The sequence below is a fragment of the Nelusetta ayraudi genome, unplaced genomic scaffold (genome assembly GCF_046127955.1).
Source record: "Nelusetta ayraudi isolate G7.1 ecotype Tasmania unplaced genomic scaffold, CSIRO-AGI_Nayr_v1 ptg000011l, whole genome shotgun sequence".
NCBI lineage: Eukaryota > Metazoa > Chordata > Actinopteri > Tetraodontiformes > Monacanthidae > Nelusetta > Nelusetta ayraudi.
The window spans coordinates 18,762,501-18,779,085 of record NW_027466061.1 but is presented as its reverse complement, the minus strand read 5'-3'; the positions used below and the strand labels follow the sequence as shown (position 1 = coordinate 18,779,085).

General features: G+C 43.6%; 1 protein-coding gene and 1 long non-coding RNA gene across 2 annotated transcripts in view; both read left to right on the top strand.

Moving 5' to 3' along the window:
- The first annotated feature begins 160 nt into the window (after window positions 1-160).
- The window catches only part of npc1 (Niemann-Pick disease, type C1), a 16,946-nt gene continuing 521 nt past the window's right edge, over window positions 161-16,585 (top strand). Inside the window, exons 1-25 of the mRNA XM_076021657.1 lie at window positions 161-451; window positions 2,793-2,921; window positions 3,021-3,127; window positions 3,418-3,563; window positions 3,806-3,973; window positions 4,063-4,312; window positions 4,412-4,494; window positions 4,587-4,957; window positions 5,075-5,301; window positions 5,542-5,642; window positions 5,841-5,943; window positions 6,091-6,280; window positions 6,376-6,558; window positions 6,727-6,841; window positions 7,013-7,140; window positions 7,403-7,537; window positions 7,634-7,723; window positions 8,541-8,731; window positions 8,827-8,942; window positions 9,465-9,594; window positions 9,687-9,872; window positions 10,688-10,919; window positions 11,483-11,596; window positions 11,951-12,113; window positions 15,431-16,585. The exon at window positions 15,431-16,585 is cut by the window's right edge and continues 521 nt beyond it. Coding sequence (XP_075877772.1) covers window positions 377-451; window positions 2,793-2,921; window positions 3,021-3,127; window positions 3,418-3,563; window positions 3,806-3,973; window positions 4,063-4,312; window positions 4,412-4,494; window positions 4,587-4,957; window positions 5,075-5,301; window positions 5,542-5,642; window positions 5,841-5,943; window positions 6,091-6,280; window positions 6,376-6,558; window positions 6,727-6,841; window positions 7,013-7,140; window positions 7,403-7,537; window positions 7,634-7,723; window positions 8,541-8,731; window positions 8,827-8,942; window positions 9,465-9,594; window positions 9,687-9,872; window positions 10,688-10,919; window positions 11,483-11,596; window positions 11,951-12,113; window positions 15,431-15,510 — 3,813 coding nt within the window. The 5' untranslated portion in view covers window positions 161-376 and the 3' untranslated portion in view covers window positions 15,511-16,585. The remainder of the gene's footprint in view (window positions 452-2,792; window positions 2,922-3,020; window positions 3,128-3,417; window positions 3,564-3,805; window positions 3,974-4,062; window positions 4,313-4,411; window positions 4,495-4,586; window positions 4,958-5,074; window positions 5,302-5,541; window positions 5,643-5,840; window positions 5,944-6,090; window positions 6,281-6,375; window positions 6,559-6,726; window positions 6,842-7,012; window positions 7,141-7,402; window positions 7,538-7,633; window positions 7,724-8,540; window positions 8,732-8,826; window positions 8,943-9,464; window positions 9,595-9,686; window positions 9,873-10,687; window positions 10,920-11,482; window positions 11,597-11,950; window positions 12,114-15,430) is intronic.
- Window positions 975-1,349, top strand: LOC142885310 (uncharacterized). Its single transcript, XR_012926278.1, has 2 exons — window positions 975-1,091; window positions 1,211-1,349. It is a non-coding gene; the product is annotated as an uncharacterized LOC142885310 (long non-coding RNA).

Here is a 16,585-nt window from a genome sequence, read left to right as displayed (position 1 = left end):
GTAAATATTAACCAAGAAGAAAACATGGGAGTAATTATATAATTACAGTCTTATTTTTTGTCCATAGAAAGACGTGTCTCATGTGTTCACTGATGTCAAAAAATTATACACTACATTTGGTGGATTAAAAAAAAGTAATGCTTGTACAAAAATGCACTGGATTAATGTAAATTCGATTTGATTGAACTACTTAATTGAATCAAGCGAAGTTGTTGTATGGGTGTAGTGACCCCTTAACGTCGCTTGGTGGCAGCACACGGGAAACACTTTGTCTCCACCCCTATATAAAATATTCCAAGAAAGAAAGAACGTCAACAAAATCTGCGAAACTACCAGCAGCGACGGCCACTTCAGACCGATCTCCTCAGCTGGAGGAATGGGGACTCTAAGGAGAGCGATTCCGTGTGTACTTTTCGCCCTTGTGCTCCTGTCAGAAGTTCATGTTTGGCTGGTGAGTTCATCATCTATGTCGACGTTTAAACCGTGACTCAGCTACGCCTGTAGTTGCTCTTGTGACGTTTGTTGCTGGGGTGATAGCGAAACACAGGTATCTTTCAGACTGTTGCAAAAAATTAAAAACATTGATTAAGTGCGTAATTCACTGTGTCATAAGAAACGGAGCTACCCGTTCACCGGTAGGAAATTGTGACCGGTTAGCGAAACCCACTGGCTGGCAACCACACATGTAGTTGCATTCCACAGAAACGGACTCTTACGAAACCGAGAGACCGATAAAAAATAGTTCAGTTCCACCATGCCACTTTATTACAAGTGATGCTAATATGAAATCATAACTTGATTTATTTCTGCGTCTCAAATTTACCTCATAGGTCAAACGTTTGCGACTTTAGCAAAGTGACAGTCATCGCATATTCAAAGTGTTAGCTAGGTAGCTAACGTCAGCGAAGTTTGTTTATAAATGCATTTTTATTTTTTATTTTTTGTCGTTAATATGGCAAAAATAAATAAATAATCCGATTCGAAAGCATCATTGTAACGTTATCAGTCTAGTACTAAGGGGAGGCATAAAGTTATTGAAAAGACCGGGTACGCTACAGGCGCAAGGGCGGCGAAAACTCCAAATTCTCGAGGTGTACCAGAAGTATACTGACGCGGACGCAAAGAAACGCGCCCTAAAAGTTAACGTAGTTTAATTCCAAGCAGGGTTTCATTGTTTTGTGTTGTAAGTTTCATTGCGGGACTGTTTGAGGTGAAAACGGAAAGGAATGTCACTTGCAGCCCTGTGTCTTCGACTTGATTTTCGTATAGATCGGAAATACGTAATCAATCGCCTTCTTTCTTTCTTTCTCTTTCTTTCTTTCTTTCTTTCTTTCTTTCTTTCTTTCTTTCTTTCTTTTTTTTTTTTTTTTTTAACTCTCGAGGCATGAAGGTCTGACAGTGGCACGATGTGCATAACCTTTTTTGGCCCAGTACGTAAACATCTGGCCTGAATGTGATTAATCATTACTTTTCCCGCGATAAGATTCCCAGCTCATTGAAACAGGATGTTAGATGAGTAAGGAAACAGTCATTGATTCCTCTGGATATAGACTGAAAGGGCTTTGCTGAATTTGTGTTTTACTTTGTCTTGGATATAGCGCAACAGATTGATTGTATGCGCATCTCATGGCAACGTATGGTAAGGTTATTGGTCAAACAGTTGCATTCTGACATGGCTCTCAGCCTCACACGCCCATCCAGCACAACTAGCTTTAAAGAATATGGGTTAGGATGACCTTACTCATATACCAGACGCAGGAGCGAGTCAAGCAACTTCCTTCCAATGACAAGCACGTGAGTGCTGTGATGCTGAGTCGACACATCACACAAAGTGTCAAAACCCGAAGTTATAAATATCGTTGAAATGTATTGAAATGTGTATATGCATTGAAATATTTCTCTACATTTGTTCAGATGTTTTATATAACGTCTGATTTTATCCCATCGTTTTTCTGTTTTAATTGACCTGTGTGGAAAAGGAACTCTGGTTGAGCACCATGTTGTGTTGCCTTGGAGATCTGAACTGTACAGCTTTTTTGTAATGCTAAGAGTCAGGAAGAAAAATGAATTATGCAACTGGACTCAACCCGCTTTTCGTGAGTCAGCGCCTGCTTATCAAGTGCACGCTTAGTTTTTTGCAGAAGTGAAAATTTTATTTTGAGACTGACAACGCATGAGACCCGACAAACACGGGATATGGAACTTGTGCCGTGGTCTGCACCTGCAGATGCAGAAGAGGGGCTACAGACAGCCACAGACTGGGATGGTCAAGTCCTGAGTGGAGTGAACAGATGTTGCAGCTTTCTAAGGACTAAGGTGGGATAGGACTGCCATGTTTAGAAGATTATTACAGAGTGGCACAACTGTGCCAGCCCAAATAGATAAACTCCTACCATCTTTACTAGAAGACAGGAATCTTCAAGACAAAGATGTAAATAAACTCTATTACAGGAGCACAACCCTCTTAATCGTTTTATATATTTGAAAAAAAAAAAAAAAAAAAAAGTAGAGATCAGAGACGTGAATAATCTCCAAAATATGCTGGGTTGCTTATGATTCTGACTTTGAGTTTTGTACCTCTGCAGGCTTAACCTTAGCCACTGGCAAACTTCCTGATTGTCCTGAAGGCCAAGTCTGTCTTTTTTCAAATGTTCATTTGTTGTTGTGGTAACATGTATCGTCCGTGTGCCTTTTTACCGGACCAAAATGTGTCTAAATTAAAAGGCCACTTGGTCGTTTTGTTGTTTTTCTGTTTTTCTGTATGAACTGTGTGTATTTTGTCTCTCTGACAGGCTGAGGCCCAGCATTGTGTTTGGTATGGAGAATGTGGGGACTCCGTAATAGTGCCTGGAAAGAAATACAACTGCAACTACACTGGCGCTCCTGTTCCACTGCCCGCTGAGGGTCATGACCTTCTAATGGTACGCTTTCTTTTAAGAGATCTTCCAACTGTAGAAACATTCTAATGTCAATATGATGCCCAACTGTTTTTTTTCTTTGTTTTTGCATTTTTTTTGTAGGAACTCTGCCCAGGATACTACTATGGAAATCAAAGCATGTGCTGCGATGTTAACCAGTTGAACACACTGAAAGGGAGTCTGCAGCTGCCGCTTCAGTTCCTGTCTCGGTATGCGGCTCAGTTGTAACTGATGAATGAAGTGTCTATTAGCGAGGATGCTTATTGCCCACAATATTAAACGCACTTGATAGCAAATCTTCCTCCCTTGCAAAGATGGCTTCTTCCTTAATTAGTAAATCTGAAATAAAATTAATTAATTATAAATTGTATTATTATAATAATAATAATAATAATAGTAATAATAATGATGATGATGATGATGATGATGATGATGATGATGATGATGATAATAATAATAATTCATTAATTATTTATTAACAATCAATCCTTGCGTGCAGATGTCCCGCCTGTTTCTCCAACCTGATGAACCTCTTCTGTGAGCTGACGTGCAGCCCGCACCAGAGCCAGTTCATGAACGCCACCAAAATCACTGATAAAAACGTGGAGGAAGTGCAGTATTACATCGGGGAGACTTTCACCAACGGTACGTTCCAGGTCAGACCTTGATGTTTGACGCAGAGGCTGCTGACTTTATGACTTTCACTGCGCGCTGCGTGTTGTTCGGGAAACACCACCAGTTCCCTTCCTAAACATGCAGTCATGCACTCGGTTGTGCAACGGTGTGGGTCACTACTGGGCAGGACTCACTAGAAGCAATCCCTATTCCCTCTTCCCTCTTCCCTCTTCTGTCTTCCGTCAACGATGGAATCTGTCCTTTTTTTGCAGCCATGTACAATGCCTGCAAGGACGTCCAAGCCCCGTCCAGCAATGTCAAAGCCCTGTCGCTGCTGTGTGGCAAGTCTGCGAGCAAGTGCAATGCGACCAATTGGATCGAGTACATGTTCGACATCAACAATGGACAGACTCCGTTTCCTATAATCCCAATATTCTCCGGTAATTTTTTCTCTCTCTCGCCACAATGTTCCCACTGCAATTTGTTGAGACGATATTGAGTAGTTTTTTTTTCTCCCCTCTTTGCATAGATGCTCCTGTGTCCGTTTTCACTCCAATGAACAACAAGACCTTCGTCTGCACTGAGGGCCTGGACGACGGCTCGGGTCCCTGCTCCTGCCAGGACTGCGCAGCTGCATGCGGCCCCAAGCCGGTGCCTCCGCCTCTGCCGCCTCCCTGGTTGATCTTTGGCATGGACGCCATGATTGTCATAATGTGGATCTCCTACTCGGCCTTCCTGCTCATCTTCGTCGCCGCCGTGCTGGGAGCCTGGTGTCACAGGTGCAGGAGGAGCCTCGCGTTGAACCGGCGACCCCTCATAGGTGATTCTGATGGCCTCCCTCGAATGCTGATGCTCGCTGTGCTTCTCTCTTCCTCCAGGAGGCGGGCTGTCGTTTCTGAGTACGCACCCATACTGGACAGCAATAACCCACTGTCTCTCAACAGCGACAAGTCTAAACAAGGTAATGTCATTGCGTTTCATTAGTCAGTCATGGCCTGGTCACGAGGCAGCCAGGCTTCACCTCAACCTTCCCTCCCTCCTCCTGCCTCTCAGACGCTGTGTCGTGCTGTGAAACGCTGGGCGAACGCTTTGAGAACTTCCTGCGAGGCGTCTTCAGCAGCTGGGGCTCCTTCTGCGTCCGCTACCCCTCCGTGGTCATACTGGGCAGCCTGATCCTGGTGGTGGCCTCCTCCGGCGGCCTGTTCTACATGCGCATCACCACGGACCCGGTGGAGCTGTGGTCGTCCCCCGCCAGCCAGGCTCGCCAGGAGAAGAGCTACTTCGACAGCCACTTCGGACCTTTCTTCAGAACCGCGCAGCTCATCATAACCACCCCGGTCGATGAACCGTTCCTGTACACTCCATACTTTGGAGGACCGGACGTCCCTTTCAAGTCCATACTGGCCAAGGACATCCTGCACCAGGTGGGTTAATGGGTGACATGGTATTAAAATGCTGGCGAGTGACGAGCAGCCGAGCATGTGAAACTTAATGCTTCTTCTTTTTTTTCCTTTTTTCTCCCCCAAACCCGAATGAACCAGGTGCTGGACCTGCAGCTGGACATTGAAAAAATTGTGGCCTCATATGACGGCAAGAACGTCACCCTGAAGGACGTTTGCTTGGCCCCGCTGGCCCCATACAATGACAACTGCACCATCCTCAGCGTCCTCAACTACTTCCAGAACAGCCATGCCATGCTGGACCACCAAGCCGGGGATGTTTTCTTTGTCTATGCTGACTTTCACAGCCACTTCCTCTATTGTGTCAGGTGACTGCTTCTTTTTTTTAAAAATGACAACATTCCTGACCCACTGTATCTGCTATCTTTGACCTCTCTGGTATTTCTATTTCTCATCAATTTCCAACCTGGATTAGTGTTCGCTGCTTTCCATTCTTCTCAAAACCCAAAGTGTGTCCCATCAAAAGCAATTCTCTTCATTGTTCTTGTTTAATTTGAAATGATTTTCAGACAAATGAACTTCAATGTGCTTATTTGTTTGCTCCACAGTGCACCAGCGTCCCTCAATGACACCACGGTTCTCCATGACCCCTGTTTAGGGACTTTTGGTGGTCCTGTCTTTCCATGGTTGGCTTTGGGGGGTTACGATGGTGAGTTTGAATAACTAAAAAAATGTTAGTTTCTTTTATTAATGCTGGAATTATAGTCGGTTTACTGTGAGAGCTGTGCGATCTGCTGACAGAAGCAATTATGGTTATGTCGGCCAAAGTACCTTCATCACGTGATAAAAGGTCGATAAAATCATGGGCACTTTGGAATAATGAAACTCTCTTTATGTTGTCTTTCAGAAACCAACTACAACAATGCCACTTCTCTAGTCATCACCTTCCCGCTGAACAACTTCCTGAATAATGGCACCAATAAGGGCAAGGCTCTGGCCTGGGAAAAAGAGTGAGGATTTTTTTTTTTTCAAATCGCTATTTGAATATATATATATATACTTTATTTATTGTTTTAAATTCTGCTCTCAAAGACTTTTTATTTTTTATTTTATTTTATTATGCACATACTCATTTTGCTCTCGTACGTCCGTTTCAGATTCATCCGCTTCATGAAGAACTACACAAACCCCAACCTGACCATCGCCTTCAGCTCGGAGAGGAGTATCGAGGATGAGATCAACCGGCAGAGCAACAGCGACCTCGGCACGGTGGTCATCAGCTACGTCATCATGTTTGTCTACATCTCGCTGGCCTTGGGACACATCAGCAGCTGCAGGAGACTGCTGGTGAGAACCTAGACCCACCTCCATCCCCCCACTGTGACCCGAGTTAAATTGTCAGAAAGGTAAAAAGGTGACCTGTGATGTCTCCTCTTGCGCAGGTGGACTCCAAGATCTCCCTGGGTGTCGCCGGAATCTTCATCGTGCTCAGCTCCGTCGCGTCCTCGCTGGGGATCTTTTGCTACCTGGGCATCCCCCTCACCCTCATCGTCATCGAAGTCATCCCTTTCCTGGTGCTGGCCGTCGGCGTGGACAACATCTTTATTATCGTCCAGACACTAAAGGTGCTTTCTCACTGTGACACCTGCCCGACAACTTTTCCCCTCGGTGTTTTGCCTCCATTGTGGTTTTTAGTGACGGTGTCCCGTCGTCACACTGCCAGCAAGAACGAGATAAACCTGCCTAATGTGCAATCTACATGTGTGTGTTTCTCTCTCTGTGATGTTTCTCAGCGAGATGAGCGAATGCCCAATGAGGAGCTTCATGACCAGATTGGACGGGTTCTAGGCGACGTGGCTCCGAGCATTTTCCTCTCCGCCTTCTCTGAAACGGTGGCCTTCTTCCTGGGTAATATCAGTCGCCCTTTTTACCGCCGCAGCCTGCGAGATGCATGTGAATTTTTTTTTAGATAAGCGTTAAGAATAGTGATGCGTCAATAGCCAGGATTGATAAGCGGTGGAAGGATGTGGCCCGACGACCCTGCAGTGCTGAGAAAGTTGTGGTGTGTGTCTTCTGCAGGAGCCCTGTCCAACATGCCAGCAGTGAGGACGTTCTCGCTCTTTGCTGGCTTGGCTGTTTTTATTGATTTCCTGTTGCAGATCAGCTGCTTTGTCAGCTTGCTCGGCCTGGACGCTAAAAGGCAGGAGGTAGGACACACTGAGGCAGCCGTGTTGTGAACTGTCGCGTGCACCAACGCCTTCTTTTAATTGAAATAGAATTATTTCTTCAACATTATTTTGAACCTTTGCTTATTGACTGATGAGAATTAGCAATGTCTCTTATAAATTTGCTATGTTGAGTGGAGTGGTCTGTCACACTTTGTCACTAAAACTGTCAGCCCACAGATGAGCTCAGTTGCACTGAAGAAGACCTGGAATATAATTCTGCCTTTTCTGTTGCCTTGCGCAGGGGAATCGACTGGACGTCCTATGCTGTGTGAAGCTGGCAGATAGTGAGGAACTGAAGCGGGACAGCTTCCTCTTTAGCTTCTTCAAGAAAGTCTATGCCCCTTTCGTTCTTAAAGAGTGGGTGAGGCCGATCATAGTAAGTAACTCACCCAAGCGTGCAGAGTTCTCATCCTTCCTCTTCTTGCGTGATTCTCACGACAACCCACCACGTTTTGTTTCCTCCCCTCCGAAGGTGGCAGTGTTTGTGGGAATGCTGTCCTTCAGCATTGCCGTGGTCCATAAAGTGGATGTCGGACTCGACCAGAAACTCTCAATGCCTGATGTAAGTGTCCGCAGAAGAGTTCCTCCCACCAAAAATATGTTTTATCAGAACTTTAATGTTATAGACTGATACAGATCGCTAGATGTTGCAATAGTTGGCTCAGCTGATGTGTTGAGATGTGATGATAGAATTTAATAGCTTTATTGGGTCCACTGCTCATGTAGTTTTATTCATTACATATCAGAGTTGCGTGTGAGAAATCACTTGTCGTTCTTGCCAGCTGACCTCCAAAGAGAAACTTTGTGCGCGTCGCTGACGTGGCCTCTGCGTCAGACCCGTCTTCCACCACTGCTGTCACGCTATGCAACCATTAGGCAACACTTCATCTCAATTTTCTTTTTTTTTTCATGTCGTGTCATGATGTAACTGTTCAGACGGCATGTGAGGATAATGATCACAGCTCAGGCATGTGGAGAGACTGCCTTGCAGGAGCTTTTCCTGCACAATGACATTTTCTGTTGAAGATGTATATATATTTGAAGGGATTTTTCGATGGTGTGGACATGATTTTTTATTTATTTATTTATTTATTTATTTATTTATTTATTTATCCCCGTACTTGAAGTTTAGTTTTGTGTTGCATGTGAATATGGTGCAAAGTTCAAACACACAATTCATTTTAATATTCTTTTTTTTTTTTTTGGAAGGTTTTAGAAAATGAGGCAAATATTTGAGTCGTTCGTGACTATCGGCGTCAATATGTGTTGAAATCCCAGCAGAACTAAACTGGGAGTCCATCTGGACACGTTACTGCTGCTACTGCCCATTAAACAAAATGCACAATTACCTGCAACCTGGGATCAAACTCTCTTTCCAGGACTCCTATGTGCTGGACTACTTTAAGAACTTGTCCATGTACCTTCACACTGGACCTCCTGTGTACTTTGTGGTGGAGGACGGCCTGAACTACAGCAGCCGGGAGGGTCAGAACGCCGTGTGTGGAGGAGTGGGCTGCAACAACGACTCGCTGGTCCAGCAGGTCTTCACAGCGTCACTCATCAGCAACTAGTGAGTAGTGAACACGCTTTAGGACGGCATTGAGGACTAAAATGTTTATCCCCCAACCTTTGACCATCCTGTGATCATTTTATCTTCTTTACCAGCACCAACGTTGCCTACACACCATCTTCCTGGATTGATGACTACTTTGACTGGGTGAAGCCTCAGTCCACATGCTGTCGCTACTACAATGACAGTGGAGCCTTCTGCAACGCCTCGGGTAAATTGTCGACATGTTCTGGACCACGGACTCTGCCTTCTTCCTGCTTACCAAAGCTGTTTGTCAACATTTTTGTTGGTCAGGTCACTGTGAACCTGTTCCAAAAAGAACAGAAAAATTATTTGATTTAAAAATAAAGTAGCATGGAAAAACATTCCAATATAAAGGATTTTTCATAGCATGTAAAGACACCGAGCTCATAAGATGACATTTATTTGATTAAAGTTTCTGTAACATGGAGACAAGGCCAGTGTCTGAGTCTCTTCCCGCATGCATGAAATGCATTTCAGTTTGCTGTAGAGCTGCAGCTACTGATTTGTAACATAGTATTTGAATATGCAAAAATAAATAATAGCATGTGGAATAAGACTGAAAGTCTGCTACATCGATGATGACTGAAATTAACTGATTGTGTACGCATGCAATCGATCAAAGCGGCTCAAAAGAAAACCGTCGCTCCCAAGTTTTTCCAGTGCCACGGCTGACCTCGATTTTTATCATCTTAATCTTTTCCCCTTCCAGTTGTGAATCCCGCCTGCGTACACTGCCGGCCTATGACGGCCAGTGGCAAGCAGAGGCCAGAGGGAGAGGACTTCATGCACTTCCTGCCCATGTTTCTGTCTGACAACCCCAACGTCAAGTGTGGAAAAGGGTAATGGAATAGCACCAGAGCGCACTGGCCGCTCTCCCGTGTGTTTTTCCTACCTTTCACCCCCTCTTCTCCTCTCCCCAACGCCCCCGCAGTGGCCACGCAGCCTACAGCACGGCAGTCAACCTGTATCCCAACCACACGGGGGTCGGCGCCAACTACTTCATGACCTACCACTCCATCTTGAAAGAGTCCCCGGACTTCATCTACGCCATGAAGATGGCCCGGGAACTGGCTGAGAACATCACTCAAAGCTTGAACCACAAAGTGTTTGTTTACAGGTTGGTCTTGCAGTGGTGTGTGCGCACGCACTCCCCGACGCACAGCGCCACCGTTAATGGAGTTAATCATTAGCTGCTTCTTGGGATACCTGTGGCGAAACATTTTGAGCTGAGTCAAGGTTCAAGGATGTGACCAGGGTTGTCGCTCATGTGAGAATGTGAGGGGACCAAGTGTTGACATTTTTTTCCCTTTGTTGAAAATAGGTCACGTAGTCGCAGATATAGTTGAAGTGACTGGTTTCACTTTCCATTGACAAGTGTTGTGTGTGGTGTATGCTGCCTACTGAATGCATTTATAAGGCAATATGATGGACACCTAATGCTTTATAAAATGTTGTTAAGAGCATTTGTAAGCATATATTCTGAATTATATATTTTAAACTTTAGGACCTCATCATTCAAAATGTTTCATATCGCCACGGCTTTATGGAGGAATCTGAAGTTTTGATTTTAATTCTGTATTGCTATAGAGGTATAAAACATTGTGAATAACAAGTTTATAACACCTGGTATCCGCCACTTACAATGCTTTATGAGTGTCTTTACAAAATTATGAATATATACATTTTCAAGTCATTTCAATGCTTTGCCTCATTCTGCTTAAAGTAATATTGATTCATTTTAAGTTTATTTTCAACATTTAAAAAAAGCAACAACAACAATTGACAGTTATTCACCTTTAAGCACATGTACAACAGTATACAGCAGCGCACAATGGAGGCTCAATTAAAATGACATTTTGACAGAGAATGAATGTCAGTATTTGTGGACTGACTCCACAAGCAGGCCTAACGGTGTTGTTGTGTCCTCGGCAGTGTTTTCTACGTCTTCTACGAGCAGTACCTCACCATCGCCCACGACACCGCCCTCAACCTGTGCGTGTCGCTGGGATCCATCTTCGTGGTGAGCACCATCCTGTTGGGCTTCGAGCTGTGGTCGGCGGTGATGGTCAGCATCACCATCGCGATGATCCTGGTCAACATGTTTGGCGTCATGTGGCTGTGGAGCATCAGCCTCAACGCTGTGTCGCTGGTGAACCTGGTCATGGTGAGCGAACACACAGATGCAGAAACACAAACCAAATCAGATTTAATTTCATTTTTTTATGTTAAAGTATTTATAAATCTTGCTAATGCGCTAAGGAGCTTTAGCTTCAATTTCATTTTTTGGGAAAAGACTGTGTTTACTTACTATGGATTCTTGGACACATTTGCAGTTTCTTTTACTTTCACACAGTACAACAGGTTAAAACGAGCTATTTTATTGCTTAAGATTGGGTTACAAAAAACTGGAACCAGCTTTATATACATTAAAGATGTATTTAAAGCATCAAAGTAGTGGTGTATTTTGTGGACTAAGTATTTATAAATATTTGTGCTGATTTGTCCTACATACGACCCTCCGAGATGGTTTAGTTTGGAGCACTGATGCTTGTATTTGCATTTTGCCGGATCCTCATTTCTCTCTGATCATTGACTCCTCGTGTCATTCACCTGAACGGACTTTGTTCCAGCCTTAATCGACGTGTCCTCATGTACGACCTCACCAGCAGAGATCATCCTTCAATCCTTGTTGTTGTCTTTTTTTGGGGGTTCTTTGTCCTCCTGCAGAGCTGTGGCATTTCAGTGGAGTTCTGCAGCCACATTGTGCGAGCGTTTTCCATCAGCGTGAAAAAGAGCAGAGTGGAGAGAGCGGAGGAGGCCCTGGCTCACATGGGCAGCTCGGTGAGTCTCTCCTCCTGACTCTTGGAGACGTGGGCGTCGGCAATACCAAACTCATCTCTGATCAGGATGAAGCTTTTAGAGAAATAAATAATTATTTAATGTAATGAAAAAATTGTTTTCATAACCCTTGGAGACTGTTATCTACTACTACTGTGTTTGTTTGCATTCTGTTTTGAAGTTAAAACCTTCTGTCTTTAAGCTATCGGTCTGGTTGTAACGTCTCACTTAAACGTCCTGCACTGCACTTTAAATCCAAAAGAATTTTTTTTTTCTTCCTTCTGAAATCCTAATCTGATGTTCTTGGCAGTTTTAAAACAGTTTGTCCTCTTAACAGCACTTCTTGTCTTGTCGCAGGTTTTCAGTGGGATCACATTAACAAAGTTCGGAGGGATCGTGGTGCTGGCATTTTCCAAGTCGAAGATATTCCAGGTCTTCTACTTCAGGATGTACTTGGCCATCGTGTTGCTGGGCGCTGCGCATGGCCTCATCTTCCTCCCAGTGCTGCTCAGCTACATAGGTCAGTAATCCGTCACACAAACCTTATACAACAAAAGGACTCGAAAATGTTGGCTCCAAAGCTGCAAGCGAATGCATGTCAAAATGATGCTGGATATAAAACTTGGGAGCTGCCTTCTGTAACCAGAACTCCGTTATCATGCCATGTTTCCGAGGGCACCACCATCAGTGACGGACTTCCCTCTGATACAGAATTTTGCTGTGTCTCAATTCAGGGTCTGCATCCTTGAAGTACGCATTTTGAAAGGAAGTTGCGTCATCGCACTGCGCGAAGGCTCGTCCCAATTCCCAAGGGTCCTTAGGACGCTCAAAATGCGTACTCGGAAATACGCACTTGTTTTAGCCGATTCCAAGGATGCACCGCTACTATCCTTCGTGTACTTGTGTATCCCATGATGCTTTGCGTGCTGCTGCAAAGCATCGTGGGATCCTGGGAAGTCAGCTGAAATTAGCGGCGTGTACTGGCAAAGACACGACATATACATTTAAGTATTGAAGTTTCACATACAGTATCCAGTTTTTAACGTAGGATTTTACTTATTTGATCATCCAACGGCATTGTTAGATGGCGAACCAATGGTTAGCTTGATACTATAAAATGTCACTTCCGGGGTTGGCCAGCCGGAGGGAACGGCAGTAATGAAACGAGGAAATACGCCGAAGGCTAGATCGTCCCGTGTGGTTACCGGGGAGGCGGGTTTGGTCCGTCCTTCTAGGCTGGGTACTCGAAGAACCCTTCCTTCAGGACACTCGGTCTGAAGAATGCAGACCCTGAATTGAGACACAACATTTGGCTGTGTCTCAATTCAGGGTCTGCACTCTTCCAAGCCTGCATTTGAAGGCCATTTACGTCATAGCACTGCGCGATGGCTTGTCCCAATTCACTGAAATTCGAAGGATGCTCCAAATCCGCCCTTGAAATGCACCCTACTTTTAGCCCATTCGGAGGATGCACCGCTACTATGCTTCGCAGCCTCCCATATCCCAGGATGCTTTGCGTGCTGCTGCAAAGCATTCTGGCAACATATAAATTCAAGTATTCAAATTTCACATGAAATATTAAGTTTTCACTGTAGGGTTTTTACTTATTTGAACATCCAACGCCAAATGTGTGAAACCGAACCAGAAGGCACTCTCTGGATTGAGGGTTCTATTCAACATAATTGTAGCTGACCTCATTTGGACCATGCTTCATTCTGTTTGCTTGTGTTTTCCGAAGTTTTGCCGGGTTGGCCTGCTGTAGAGGCGGTCGCTTCTCCATCCTAGTCTGTCGTTGTGTCCTTTGGCAAGACACTGAACCCTAAATTGCTTCCAATGGGGCTTGGCAGTGCCTTTGGTGTATGAGTAGGTGTGTGAATAGGTGAATGAGAGGCCATTGTAAAGCGCTTTGGGGTAAAGTGAAGGTGCTTGAAAGCGCTATTTAATTGCAGTCCATTTCCCATTTGTTTCTCACTGTTTACAACGGTGGAAGGGCAGCTGTTTCCATGAGCGGGGTGAGGAGGTAGAGATTCACATGCACTAACGTGCACGCACAGCTGGTCCGGCTTCTGAAGATAGAAAGGGCTTGATATCAACATGATGTGACGCTTCACCCTAGAAGAAATAAATTGACTAGAGCTTCACATACCAATTTTTTTGTTACCATATACAGTTGTGTTCATAATAATAGCAGTATGTTTAAAAAGGTGTTTAAAAAGGTGAGTAAACTTCAAAATTCCTCAAATAAATTGTATTTAATGAACACAAATGCATTGAGGACACTGCACATTCTATTGAATTTGATAATCTTTTACAGAAAGTCAAGAAATATAATGTTCCAAAAAATAGCAGTGCCAAGTTAAATTAGTGAGGTCATTGATTTTGTGAAAAAAACAGGTGTTAAACATGTGGCCCTTATTTAAGGATCAAGGTAACTGACTTTGCATATGCTGGCTGTGCATTTGTCCTTGAAAAACAGAGAAAATGGGTCGTTCAAGACACTGTTCTGAAGAAGAGCGTTCTTTGATTAAGAAATTAATAAAAGAGGGGCAAACCTATAAAGAAGTGCAGAAAATCATAGGCTGTTGAGCTAAAATGATATCAAACACTTTAAAATGGCAGCCAAAACCAAAAAGACGAGGAAGAAAAAGAAAAACGACTGTTCGAATGGATCGGAGAACAACCAAAATGGCAAAGGCTCAGCCAATGATCAGCCCCAGGAGGATCAAAGAAGATCTAAGATAGCCTGTGAGTACTGTGACAATCAGACGACGTCTATGTGAAGCCAAGCTACCAGCAAGAAGCCCTCGCAAAGTCCCATTGTTAAAAAAAAGAAGACATGTGCTGAAGCAGTTACAATTCGCCAAAGAACGCATTGACTGGCCCAAAAAGATATGGCGTAATATTTTGTGGACTGATGAGAGTAAGATGGTTCTGTTTGGATCCAAGGGCCGCAGACAGTTTGTCAGACAACCTGCAAACAATGAATTCAAGCCACAGTACACAGTAAAGACAGTGAAGCATGGTGGTGCAAGCATCATGGTATGGGGATGTTTCTCATACTATGGTGTTGGTCCTATTCATTGCATACCAGGGTTCATGGATCAGTTTGAGTCCATCAGAATACTGCAAGAAGTCATGTTGCAGTATGCTGAAGAGGAAATGTCCTTGAAATGGGTGTTTCAACAAGACAACGACCCCAAACACACCAGCAAGCGAGCAAAATCCTGGTTCCAGACAAAGAGAATTGAAGTAATGGAGTGGCCAGCACAATCCCCGGACCTTAATCCCATCGAAAATTTGTGGGCTGACATAAAAAAAAAAATGCTGTTCATGAGGCAAAACCAAGAAATGCAGAATAATTGTGGAAGGTGGTACAATTGTCCTGGGCTGCAATACCTGTTGACCGGTGCCAGAAGTTGGTCAACTCCATGTACCACAGATGTGAAGCAGTCATCAGAAACCGTGGTTATGCAACTAAATATTAGTTTGTTATTCTTAGGAAAGTTGAATCTTCAAGCATTTCTTAGTTTATACAGTACTTCTTTGAGTTTGTAAAGAAAGATGTCAACACTGCTATTTTTTTGAACATTATATTTCTTGACTTTCTGTAAAATATTATCAAATTCAATGACTTTTTCCAATTTTCTTGCTTTGAAATAGAATGTGCAGTGTCCTCAATGCATTTGTGTTCATTAAATACAATTTATTTGAGGAATTTTGAAGGTTACTACGCTATTATTATGAACACAACTGTATGTGAAACCTTATGTTTCTTAGACTGCTAAGATACTTGAAAGAGAAATGTCTAACAATTGATGGTATTTTGCCTTGTGACAGGTCCGTCGGCTAACAGAGCAAAGGTGATGGCGTCCAACAGGCGCCTCCATGGAACAGAACGGCAACGCCTCAACTTTTAGCAGCTGCTCTTGAACAATGAACTGCTTTTTGGCAGAGGTGACATGCGTGGGCCTGAAGTCCCGCGGCCTCCCAGAATACTGACACACTCATCATCATTGCCATTGCTATTTACGGACTTAACTCGGGAAGAAACTCGGAACAGGACTGACAGAGGCCTTGTCCACCCTGCACACTTTGCCTCAGGAGATGTGTGGATGCGTCTCTCTGTGCCCTACGCGATAGGAAGGGCACAACTTGGAGCGAGATGCCTGAGTGAAACCAACAGACACAAACCAACCAACAGGGGGAAACACATTTTAACACTGTAACATTGGTGGACTCCACCGCCAACATCAGCTGTTGATATGAGCTATTTCTGATTAGGGAAGACTGAAAATGGTTAAACTGGTCAGTGTTTTAGTTTTTTTTGTCTTAATCGGTTTGAAAGTGTCTTCGTGAATTTAATAACCTTTTCCCATGTCCTTTGTCAATAATTTTGAATCCTTCACTGAATGGATAACAAACTGTTAAAGGCTCAAGAATCACCTGGCATCAATATGTATCCACTCTGTAGCTCTGAGTGCCTGCTGCTTTGCGTAGTTAAATAACTAGCTTTAGCATTTTTATTCAGCAGTGCCGCTGAGTACCGCTTTCTTTGCAGCTTAGGAAACTTTGTGAACATGAAACCGATTTAAAAAAAAAAAAAAAAAAAAAAAAAAAGACCTCAAATGGGTTTATCCATTCCAAGATAATAAGAGCTTTTAAAGGGATTTACACTTTAATGTGTATGAGCATGATCCAGGTACAAAACCAGCCTCAAAACTAAAAGATCAGTCTTATTTTTTTCATGTTTTTTCTATTTTACAATTGGTCTCTGTTGCTTTATTGTTTTCTGCCTTCATTTAAATGAACCACTGGAGTATGTCTTTTAAATGAACATTTAGTCAAGTGTTCAGAAGTGTTACCGACACTGACATCTTAGCGAGGGCAAAAATACATAAATCCCTGTTGTCACATCTCTGTGGATACATATGGATGCCTGCTGTAATGGGTACAATAATACTAATACTGCTTTTATACGAGTGTACGAGGACG